Here is an 11,908-nt window from a genome sequence, read left to right as displayed (position 1 = left end):
CTATAAACCTTCACCCAAATCACAATAAAAATAAAAAGATGTGCATAGTATAATATCTCATAGTGAGAAATGATATGGAAAAACAAGATCAAGGTTGAGATAGAGAGTAACAGGGTCTCTCTTCTGCCCCACAGGGTTTCCAAGGCGATCAATCTTTGTGGAAGCAAAGCCCAAACCAAACCCACGGCTGTGGAGGCTTTTCCAACTCACAGCGCCCCTAGAGGACAGAGTAGAAATGTCCTACCCAAACCCATTGCCATCAAGTTGATTCTTACTCATAGCGACCCCCGTTGGGTTTCCCAGGCGGCAAATGTTTATGGAAGTAGATTACCCAACCTTCCTTCCAAGGAGTGGCTGGTGGGTTTGAACCGCCAGCCTTCTGGTTAGCAGTCACATGCCTTAGGCACTACGCCACCAGAGCTCCTGAACTGTCCCACAGGGTTTCCAAAAAATAACCAAACTCACTGCCATCAAGTCCATTCCAACTCATAGCAACCCCCACTGGGTTTCCGAGGTGGTAAATCTTTACAGAAGTAGATTGCCCAGTCTTCCTTCCACAGACTGGCTGGTGGGTTTGAAGTGCTAACCTTCTGGTTAGCAGTCAAATGCCTTACCCACTACATCCACCAGGTTTAAACTAACTGCTGTTGAGTCGATTCCAACTCATAGCGACCCCTCCTTGGATTTCTGAGGCTGTAAATATTTTCGGAAGCTACTGCCCACCTTTCTCCTGCACAGCAGCTGGTGGGTTCAAACAGCCAAGCTTTTGGTTAATAGCCGAGCACTTAGCCACTGCATCACTAGGACTCCTTCTCATGCAGTATATTATATACTAAAAAAAAAAAAAAAAACCCAACCAAACTCAGTGCCATTGAGTCGATTCCAACTCAGTGACTCCCACTGGATCTCCAAGGCTGCATATCTTTACATAAGCAAAAACTGCCTCATTTTTCTTCTGCGGAGCAGATGGTGGGTTCAACCACCAACCTTTTGGTTAGCAGTCAAAATGCCTTACCCACTACAGCACCAGACTCCAATGTAGTATATAGTTTATACCAACATCCTCAGTTGTCCTAATGACATACTTTATTGCTATCCCCTCTTCCATCTAGGATCATACTTTGTCTTTAGGCTCTTTTAATCTGGAATAGTCTTGCCAGTTTCTTTTTAGTACTGTTTTTTCTTTGTTTTTATGTATGTTTAGCTTAAAGGCCAGGTATGTTATAGAGTGTCCCTCCTTTTAGCTTTATCTCATGTTTCCTTATGATTACACTCAAAACCAAAATCAAACCCACTGCTGTCCAGTCAATTCTGACTCACAGCGCCCCTAGAGGACAGAGTAGAACTGCTCCATAGGGTTTCCAAGGCTGTCAATCTTTGTGGAAGCAAAGCCCAAACCAAACCCACTGCTGTGTAGTCCATTCCGACTCACAGCGCCCCTAGAGGACAGAGTAGAACTGCTCCATAGGGTTTCCAAGGCTGCAATCTTTATGGAAGCTGACTGCCTCATCTTTCTCCTATAGAGCAGCTGGTGGGTTCAAACCGCCAACCTTTTGGTTAACATCGCAATGCTTTAACCACTGCACCACCAGAGTTCCTTAGGATTAGATGCTTGTTGTTGTTGTTGTTGTTATGTGCCGTTGAGTCAGCCCCAACTCATAGCGACCCCTCCTTGGGTTTCCGAGGCAGTATCACTACGGAAGTAGGATTGCCCAACCTTCCTTCCGAGGAGTGGCTGGTGGGTTTGAACCGCCAGCCTTCTGGTTAGCAGTCAAGTGCTTTAGCCACTATGCTACCAGAGCTCCTAGGATTAGATGCAGGTTATGCATTTTTGGCAGGAACACCACAGAAGTGATGCTGTGTCCTCAGTGCTTTACATTAGGAGGCACGTGATGTCGGTTCACCCCTTTAATGGTGATGTTAACTTCTACCACCCGGTTAACAGAGCTGGTGGTGGTTGCTAGTTCTCTCCCTTTGTAATAAATCAGTAATCTTGAGGAAGATACTTTGAGACGAAATAAATATCCATTGTTCCTCATCAAGGAGTCCCTGGGTGACACAGTTAAGTGCTTGAGTGCTAACCTAAAGGTCAGAAGTTCAAACCCACCCAGACGCACCTCAGAAGACAGGCCTGTGACCTGCTTGGGAAAGGTCACAGCTCTGAGAGCCTTAGAGAGCAGCTCTGCGTTAACACACGCAGAGTCATCAGAGTAGGGTTGATGGCAACGGATTTCTTCAGCCTTTCAGTCATCAGCCTTTCATTCAGCGGCCTAAGCCTCCACCGATGGCTCTTTCTGGGATCACAGTCCAAGAGCATCACAAACTCTAAGAGGCATGAGCTTCTTTGGACTCAGGAAAGGAGTGAGCTTAGGGAACCTATACAAGGCCGTGGTGGCCAGAGCCATCTAGCTGGGGTGGGCCTGCAGAGTATCATGATTCCATAAAAACTAAGGGAAACAATTTATGCCTTAGTCTCATAAATATGTATGCAAGGCCTACTGTATGCCAGGCACTGTTCTAGGTCCTGAGGCGCAGCCGTGGACAGAGAAAACAGACCTAATCCTGGCCCTCGTGGACAGACACTGACATGGAGGGATTCAGGCTACAAACAAAAGACATTCATGGTACAGTGCTCGCTTTGGCTGCACAGATATGAAAATAGGAACTATACAGAGATTAGCATGGCCCCTGCACAAGGATGACACGCAAAGTCATAAAGAGTGCCACATTTTTCTGTAAACTTTCACCCAAGTCACCATAAAAATAAAAAAGACATGCATAGTATGTCTTATAGTGAGAAATGATATGAAAAAACAAGATGAAGGTTAAGGAGATAGTAACAGGGTCTCTCTTTTGGGTAAAACAATGCTGCCCCCTCCTCCTTCTCATCTACCCTCCCCTGGTCTCCCTACCTCCTCTTCATCTGCCAGAATCTTGCTGAGCCAAGTGTACTCACACATGCCATCTGCTCTCTTCATGAGTGGGACCTATGCCAACTCTAGCATCTGGGCTCTTGGCCTGAAGCCTTGGAGCAAGGAAACCCCACTCTGGGCTCACCTCGGGGCTGGGGAATCCTCTAGTCTGGCTAAGGGCATCTGGGAGGAGGAAGCCAGTGCAAGCCCAGTGGGCTCCCTGGAGGAGGTGGAGGCCTGAAGAGCTGTGGGGGTCTTCTGATTTTTTAAAGAAAGTTTTTATTGTGATTTGGGTGAAAGTTTACAGAGCAAATTCATTTTCCATATAGCGGTTCATACACATTTTGTTTCATGACATTGACTGCACTTCCCCACTTCCTCCCTGTAGTCCCCTCTTCCCTATGTCTTCTTTCCTGTGCCCCTGAGCTGTCTCCCTGTGCAAATACTCCCCTTCTGTTCTCCCATGAGTTGATCAATCATTCTAAGGAGTGTATCTAACTCACTGCAGTGGAGCTGAGTCTACTCATAGCGACCCCTCCTTGGGTTTCCGAGGTGGTATTTCTATGGAAATAGATTGCCCTGTCTTCTCTCCGAGGAGTGGCTAGTGGGTTTCAACTGCCAGCCTTCTGATTAACAGTCAAATGCCTTAGGCACTATGCCACCAGAGCTCCCAGGAGTGTATCTACCTGATGTAAATGTTCACTCTATTTGCCTATCTGTTGTTTGGTTGGAAGCCGTAAGAGCGAGTTCCATTCCAGACCTGAAGGGTAACTAGGCGGCATAGTTTCAGGGGTCTCACCACGTCCCATCAGACTAGTAACCCTTTTCTTTTTTTTTTTTTATGATTTTGAGTTTTGTTCCACATTGTTCTCCCACTCTAACCAGGATCTCCTGCACTTATCCCTTTCTGAGTTTAACCACTCGGAATTATGGAAGGCCTACTTCATGCCAGTGGTAGCTGGGATCATCTAGTTCTTCTGGTCTGGTGAGGGTCTTCTAATCAGACTATCAGATTGGTGAAAATGGATGTAAATAAAAACATTGATATATACCATCCCACATATTCAGAGCATCTATTCTGCGCCAAGCTTTGGCTTCATGTTGGACTTTTATTATCGCACTTAATCAAAGTGCTTTAGGTATTGTTATCACATCTAAGAGGCAGGGAACATTTCACCCTCTTCACAGGTGAAAAAACTGAGGATCATCACTTATACAAAAGACAAGAACAGGCAAATGTATAGAGACCAGAGTTTCTTAGTGGTTACCAGGGATGGGGGAGGGAGGGAAAAATGGGTATTAACAGAGATGGGGAAATTACATTAGCTGATTAATGTAATTGCCTCCAATAAGTTGTACACCTGTAAAACGCTGAATTGGCAAAAGTTATGGGTAGATACATTTATAACTATGACAAACGTAAAAGAGTAGCTGCGGAGGCAGCTTACCTGGAACCAAACAGCTTGTGGGATTTAGTTCCTTGGTCTGGAGGTTTCAGGTCATGGTTTTGTGGGACATCCCATGAATTGGCCTAATAACACGTTCAGTGCTGCTTCCTGGTCCGTTTGCTAGTTGCCTGGGGTCTTAGAAGCTTGCAAACTTCAGCCTCAGCTTCCTACCCTCCCCTTGAGATGGGCTGGGGTTACAATCTGCCCCTCCTCTTCCCAATCTCTGTTAACAAGTGCTTTTCCCCTCCCTCCCACCCCTGGTAACCACTAAGAAACTCTGGTCTTTTTATATAAGTGATGATGCTCAGTTTTTTCATCTGTGAAATGGATGAAATGTTCCCTGCCTCTTAGATGTGATAACAATACCTAAAACACTTAGGAGTATTCACCTTGGCCAGGTAAATACTCCTCTCTGAGCCTCAATTTCCTTACCTGCAAAATGAGGATGAAATAAAGCTACAGAGAGAAAGAAACGCAGCGATGAACTTAAAACATTCAATACAGGGCTGGGCATTGTCGTCACTGAGGGAGAGAGGTGAGAGGTGTGACTTTAGGCAAATTACCTAATCTTCCTGTGCCTGTTTGCTCCTGTGTAAAACGGGGACAATAAACCATAGGGTCTCTTGGGGTTGCTCCCAGGAATATATGTGTAAGTGTACGTATAATGCACTTAGAACAGCGCACACAGTTACAAGTGGGGGTGTTCTTATCCGGCAACAGGGAGGGAAGGGGAGGCGGGGCCAGGACCTGAAGGCCCTGGAGAATCCGGGGCGCCCCTACGCCCTACAAGTAGCTTTTGTGCTGGGGCTGTGGGGGAAGGGGCTGCTAAGCAAGCTTGGGTTCTCAGGAATCCCCGCGGGTCCTTACACACCGAGGATCACAGGGGCCTGCACCTGGGCGCTGACGTCGGCGTTCAAGGCTCCCTCCCCGCCACCGCGGAGGGGCGGAGCCCAGGAAGCCGCCGCCCCGCCCCCATCCCGCCCACGCGCGCTGCGGGCCCGGGGCGATGAGAGGGGCGCGGAGCCGAGCGCGCGAGCCAGCTTCCCTTAGGCTCGGCCCCCGCGAGCACCCCTAGCTCACTGAGCCTTCTCACTTCCTGGGCGGCGGGATTCGGGGGGTGGCTCCCGGTGCTGGGGTGCCCAGGAGGTCCCGGCGTGCAGCTGGAGACGGTGAGTGACGGGCGGAGGTGGGGGACGCCGTCCCTCCCACCGGTGTTGGCGTTAGGAATCGGGAGCCAAACCCTGGGCGAGGAAATCGGCTCAGGTTTAGAGTGACAGAGCTCGGGGACCCCCAGGAGAATTGTGGAGCACGAGGACTCTTCTCTGTGGTTGTGCTGAGTGTGTGTGTGTGTTTGTGTGAGTGTGAGGTCAAGGATGTTATAGGGGGAGATGTGCAGAGAGAATTTGGGTTAAACCAGGAGGTGTTGGGGGAGCTGGTGAGTGTGCAGGGAGTTGTGGGGACATAGGCGTGGGAGGGCTGGTGTGGACCGGGGTGTGCTTGGAGCAGGTGTCCAAAGGAAGTAGTGACGGGCACAGGGGAGAGATGTGTGGAGAGCCTGCACACGTGTGGTGGGAGGGTGCTGTCATGTGGGGATTAGGCGTGTACAGGTTGTCATTTGGGATTAAGGTGTGTGAAGACTGTGGGCCTGGGAAGGGTGTTTTCTGGGAGCTGATGTTGTTTGGGGCAGATGTGCAAGGAGTCTTTGGGAGATGGTTGTATAGAAGAGGGCGTTGGGCTCACCTGGACTGGTATGTGTGGCAGGGGCCTTGGGTATAAGTATGTGCTGGAGGCAGGGACCTGCAGGGGCATGGTGGTGGTGGTGGGGGGTGTTACTAGAATGAAGTGCAAGGGGTGCTTGGGGTAATGATTGTGTATGGGCCTGGGAGAGGAGTATGGGACCAGATGGGTGGTGAGGGGTGTGTGAACCCAAGATGGGTTTATGAGTAAGGTTTATGGAGCAAGAAACTATGCAAACTGGAATAAGTGTGCTGATGCTTGGGCCAGTCTCTTTCATACTCTGGGTCTCAGTTTTCCTTTCTGTAAAATGGGTATGAGGGTCATTGAATTAACCAGTCTTTTGCCATCATCCTCTCCAGAGACTGGCCTGGGGGTGGGGTCAGAGGAAGGGTGAAGGTGAGACCTTGTACAACTTATCTTTCTCCCCCCCCCCCCCCCACAGGACACTGATCCCAGAGCCTTCCCCCTGCCATGGACAGCCCCAGTCTTCATGAACTCCAGCAACCTCTCCTCGTGGGTGCAGGCTGTGAGCCCCCTGCCCAGAAGCCTAGCGAGCCTGAACTGGGGCCCCCCTTGACGGAAACAGCCTTTGCAGAGTGTCTGAGGGGTTGGCAGTCCCCACGACCACCTCTTCCCTCTGTGAGCGCTGGCCTGGGGGAACTGGGCCACCTCGACCTTGAGGTAGGAGCAGCAGGCCTTAGAGGGAACTCAGGGAGGGGGCTGTGGGTGAACCCAGCTATGGCTAACATCTGGTGGGCTGGGCAGCTTGGGCCTGGAGTTTCATTTCTCAACTGTATGTGGGCTTCCTAAATTTCTGGTTATGGTCCTTGTGTTTCCCGTTTCTCTACCTTTATATCTCCAGATTCGTCTCTTGTCTTTGTCTCCTGGCCTCTGGCTCTCTGTGTATCTTCTCTGTGTTCTCTCACTCCCGTTTCTCATCTGCCGGTCTCTTTCCAGAGCTATGCACCTCTGGCCTCTGTCGGCCTCTTTTCATCCAAGTGAATGTCACTTTTTAAAATTTCTTATTTCTCATATATATTTCTAAGCTTGTCTTTCATTTCTTAAACACGATTTGCCAGTTATTATTACTGCATGACAAATCACCCCAAAACTCAGTAGCTTAAAATAACAGCACTCATTATTGTTTTCTGTGGGTCAGGGATTTGGGGGAGGACTCGGGCGGTTTTGCCTCAGGATTTTTCATGCAGGTTTAGTCAGCTGGAGAGAAACAGTGTGGGACTGAAGCAGCGAGGGGCTGGCTGCATCTCTCCCTCTCTTCGTGTAATCTTAGGACTTCTGCGTGTGGTCTCTCTGTGTGGGCCAAGTTGGGCTTCCTTACAAGATGGCGGCTTCTGGGCAGTCAGGCTACTTACACGGCTCCAGCACGAGTGATTCCGCAAAGCAGAAGCTGCCTCATCTTTTTCTCATTTGGTCTTGGAAGTCAAACAACATCACTTCTACCACATTCTATTAATGACAGCAAGTGAAGGGACATAGATAGACCCCATCCTGTCAGAGTCACACTGTAAGAAGAGCATGTAGGATGGGAGAGATTGCTGTGGTCATTTTTGGAAAATACAGTCTGCCACACATAATAAGCATCATTTTTACATGCTGTCTGATAATTCCAGTGTCTGAACACTTTGAGGGTCACCTTATTTCTGCAGGTTCTCACTCTTGGTTCTTAGGTGTGCCTGGCTATCTTTGACTGTCTGCTGGTCATTGTGTTTGAAAAATGATTTTTAAGAGTAATTTGAGGCCCAGAATGACGCTGCCGTCCTCCAGAGAGGATTTGGTTTGCTTCTCCCAGCTGCCTAGGGGCACACCCAGTTAGAGATCATTTTTAATCTCCTTCAAGGTTGGAATGAAAGTTTAAATTTTCTGGATTGGCAAATGCCTGCAGGGCAAAAGGATCTTCCTATGCTCATACAACCTTTTTCTTAATGATTTTCACTTTAGTTTCAGCTTTACAGTAATTCCTTACAATCTTGTGAACTCTTTGATGCTTCTAAGATTAAAAAAACATACATTTTATCTAAAATCTGTTGCTGTTTTCAGCAGGCAGGTTGGTCCAGTAACATGGGCGACCACTAGCAGATACCGAGTAGCTTTCCTAGTCTCCATCGTTTTTATTTTCTTAACTTTTTTAAAAAAATTGCAATCTGGGTAAAAGGTTACAGAGCAAATTGCAGTACTCAACAGCTCATACACACTTTGTTTCATGGCATTGATTGCAGTCTTCACAGTGTAACAGCCCTCTTACCACTTATTCCCTGTGGGTACCATTTCCCATTGTTCCCATTGTTCTTCTTTCCCATCCTTTCCTGCCTTCTGAGCTTTATCCTTGGACAAATGCCACCCTGTGGATTGAGTGTGGTTGACTGTTCTGAGGAGTGTGTACCTCCCTGGTGTCATCGTTCATGGTTTGGCTGAAAATTAAGCCACAGGAGTGAATTCAGTTCCAGGCTGGCAGGGTGTCTAAGAGCCATAGTCTTGGGGGTTCCCCCAGTCTCTGTCAGATCAGTAAACCTGGTCTTTTTTTTTTTTTAATGATTTTGAGTTTTGTTCCACATTTTTGTCCCACTCCATCCGGGACCTCCTCTTGTGATCCCTTTCAGAGTGGTTGGCAGGGGTAGCCGGGTACCATCTAGTTTGTGTCAGGGTTGTGGGAGCTGGGGTTCACTAATAGTTCCTTTCATCTTTGATTTTACTCACTCTTCTTTGCCCTGGACAGGGAGAGGCCAATTGTTACAGATTCAATGGCGGCTTGCTAGCTTTTAAGACCCCACTTGCTACTCACCAAAATAGGATGTAGAACATTGTCTTTGTGGGTTATGTGATGCCGGTTGACCTCAGTGTCCCCCATGTGGATTATGTGATGCTGGTTGACCTCATGTCCCCCCTCAGTGTCTCCATCTTTTTGCAAGTTCTGTCCCCATGGCATCTGTCTCCACTTCAGGGGTTTTTAACTCAGTTTATAAGTAATCATGGTGTCTGTGATTGGGCCTGGGAACTAAACCCTCTGGATTTGGATGGGGTTTTTCTCTGGAGACACAGTCCCCAGCTTCCCCTCAAAGGGATCCGAGATGCGAAACCATCAGGAGCATTTTCTCTCTCTGTGCTCTTTGGGGCCCTGGTGTTGGCCTTTGGGGGCATGGGGAGCGGAGCAGCAGGCAGGGTGCGTGGAGACGCCCACTTCGGCCCTCCCTGCCCACAGGACACATCGTCCAGTGACAGTGATTCGGACTGGGATGGGGGTGGCCGTCTCTCCCCGCTTCTACCCCACGACCACCTTGGCTTGGCGGTCTTCTCCATGCTCTGCTGCTTCTGGCCTGTGGGCATTGCTGCGTTCTGCCTGGCCCAGAAGGTCAGTCTCCGTGCGTGTGCACGTATGTTAAGGGGTGCTCCTGTATGTACAGGAATGTGTACTTTTATGGGGTCTGCGTGTGTATGTGTGTGTATTGCATTATGTCTCTGAGTGCATGTTTGTAGTATGTGGGTCTGTGTGTGTGTATTGTGTAGTGTTTCTGTATTTATGTGCCTGTGAGTATTGAGTGGTGTCTCTGTGTGTGTATATTATGTGGTGTATGGTCTCTGCATGTGTGTCTATAGTGTGGGATCTCTGTGTATAACGTGTGACTCTCTGTGTATAACGTGCCATCTCTGCGTGTGTATTGTGTGGTGTCTGACTATGTCTGTGCATGCATGTGTATTGTATGATGTTTATGTGTGTGCACTGTGTGGTGACTTTGTACATGCATGCGTGTGTACATCTGTATGTGTGTGTGTGTTGACAGGCATCATTCTTTCATTCAGCAGATATTTCTGAAACACCTACTGTGGGCCAGGCACTGTGCTGGGTTCTCAGGCATTAATACAGACAACAAAACCACAGTTGATGTTAAGTAACAATGGATTTACTGTTGATTCAACTAATATTTTCCAAGTGCCTACTATGTGATAGGCCCCATTCTTGGTACTGGAAATACCGCAGTGAACCAAACAAAGAACTTTGCTTACATGGAAGTGACATTCCAGTTGAGGAGACCAACAATAAACAAGATAAAAAAAGTCAGTATAAAGCAAGCACTGTGTTGAGGAGGATAATCAAGCGTGGAGCGTGACAGGAAGTGTGGGTGGCAGTGTGTGTAAAGTATTACATGAAGTGGCCTGAGCAGGCCTCAGATGATGATATTGGAAGGGATGAACTGAGCCGTGTAGATATCTCAAAGAGGAGTATTCCTGACAGAGGGACTAGCCAGGGTGAGGGCCTCAAGGCAGGAGTGTGTGGTATGTGTCCTAGGAGCAAGGAGGAGACTACTGAGTTGCGGAGGGAGGGGCAGGTGGCAAGAGGTGATCAGAAAGGGAACAGGTCTGGTCATGCAGGGCCCCCTGGGCCATTGTAAGGACTTTGGCTTCTACTCGGAGACAGGAGTCACATGAGGGCCATGAGGAGAGACGGGAGCTGGCTTGGGATCTATCTGGGTGTCATGTGGTGAATAGGGAAGTCAGAGGAGAGGTGAGACCAGTAGGGGCTCAGGTGCTTGCAAGATCGCAGGAGGAGCTGAAGGAGCTGGGCCTTTTGGGACAACTCTCCGCAGAGCGCCTTGGAACCAGCCCACTTGGGGAACTGTTGCCTCTTAGGCTGTGCTTGTCTGAGGGACACTAGGAGGCTGGAGAAGGGCCACCCAAAACTGTGATGTAGGAGCGAGAATGCGAGCAAGAAGCTGAGGTTGTCACCCGTTTCTTGTTCCCCAGGAAGCTGAAGAAAGCACATTCTTACTAACCAGCAGCAATAGCTAGGTGCCTCTGACTCACTCGTCCTTCCAACTTTTAATTCATACTCTAGTTGCAAAGGCCTCTGGGAAATGTAGTTTTCAGCTCTCCTGCTTTTCCAAAGAGGAAGAGGAAATTAGAGTTGAGAGAACCAATCTAAGGATCTAACATACAGGAGACTAGAAATTAGCGTAGTCCTTGCTCTCCTGGAATTTATAGTCCTGGTGGGTTGCACAGATGTTACTCAGATCATCCTGTGAACATGAGTAAATCTGGTTAGACATACAAAGCAGAGGTGGGTAGTGCTAAAAAAGAAAAAAAATTGCAGTGGAGTCGATTCTGACTCATGGCAACCCCACTTGTGTCAGAGTACAACGGTGTCCCATAGGGTTTTCAAGGGCTGATCTTTTGGAAGTAGATTGCCAGGCCTTTTGTCCAAGGCTCCTCTGATGGACTCAAACTGTCAACCTTTAGGTTAGCAGCCAAGTGAGCTCTGGTAGTATAATGGTTAATGCACTTTGCTGCTAACCGAAAAGGTCTGGGGTTCAAACCCACCAACTGCTCCATGGGAGAAAGATGAGGCAGTCTTCTTTCATAAAGATTGACAGCCTTGGAGACCATATACGGGGAAGTTCTACTGTCCTGTAGAGGCGCAATGAATCAGAATCGAAGCAGTGGCAGTGAGTGGGTTTTATTGATCACTACTTGTTCTTGTTGTTATGTGCCGTCAAGTTGGACCCGATTCATAGCGACCCCTCCTTGGGTTTCTGAGGTGGTATCACTACAGAAGTAAATTGCCCAACCTTCCTTCCAAGGAATGGCTGGTGGATTTGAACTACCAGCCTTCTGGTTAGCAGTCAAGTGCCTTAGGCACTACGCCACCAGAGCTCTCTGTCTTTAGTTCCTCATTTAAGGTTTCCTCTGCTTCCCTCCACTACTAGCATGTGAGTGCCACGAGGGTAGGGCAGGGGTCATCTCCTGTTTATCACGGACTCCCTGGTGCCTGGCATACTGTAGGCACTCAAGTATTTGGGA

At 48.5% G+C, this 11,908-nt stretch overlaps 1 protein-coding gene and 1 non-coding gene across 2 annotated transcripts in view; both read left to right on the top strand.

Annotated features, from left to right (window-relative positions):
* The first annotated feature begins 2,629 nt into the window (after positions 1-2,629).
* On the top strand, positions 2,630-2,733 carry LOC122150174. Its single transcript, XR_006163525.1, has one exon. It is a non-coding gene; the product is annotated as a U6 spliceosomal RNA (small nuclear RNA).
* Positions 2,734-6,568: 3,835 nt separating this feature from the next.
* TMEM91 (transmembrane protein 91) overlaps positions 6,569-11,908 on the top strand; it is a 9,249-nt gene continuing 3,909 nt past the window's right edge. Inside the window, exons 1-2 of the mRNA XM_007942958.1 lie at positions 6,569-6,778; positions 9,315-9,464. Of these exons, the coding sequence (XP_007941149.1) occupies positions 6,569-6,778; positions 9,315-9,464 (360 nt within the window). The remainder of the gene's footprint in view (positions 6,779-9,314; positions 9,465-11,908) is intronic.

The sequence above is a fragment of the Orycteropus afer genome, unplaced genomic scaffold (genome assembly GCF_000298275.1).
Source record: "Orycteropus afer afer isolate SDZICR_OR568_19922 unplaced genomic scaffold, OryAfe1.0 scaffold00099, whole genome shotgun sequence".
Classification (NCBI taxonomy): Eukaryota; Metazoa; Chordata; class Mammalia; order Tubulidentata; family Orycteropodidae; genus Orycteropus; species Orycteropus afer.
The sequence above is the reverse complement of the archived record's forward strand: the minus strand, read 5'-3'. Positions and strand labels throughout refer to the sequence as shown.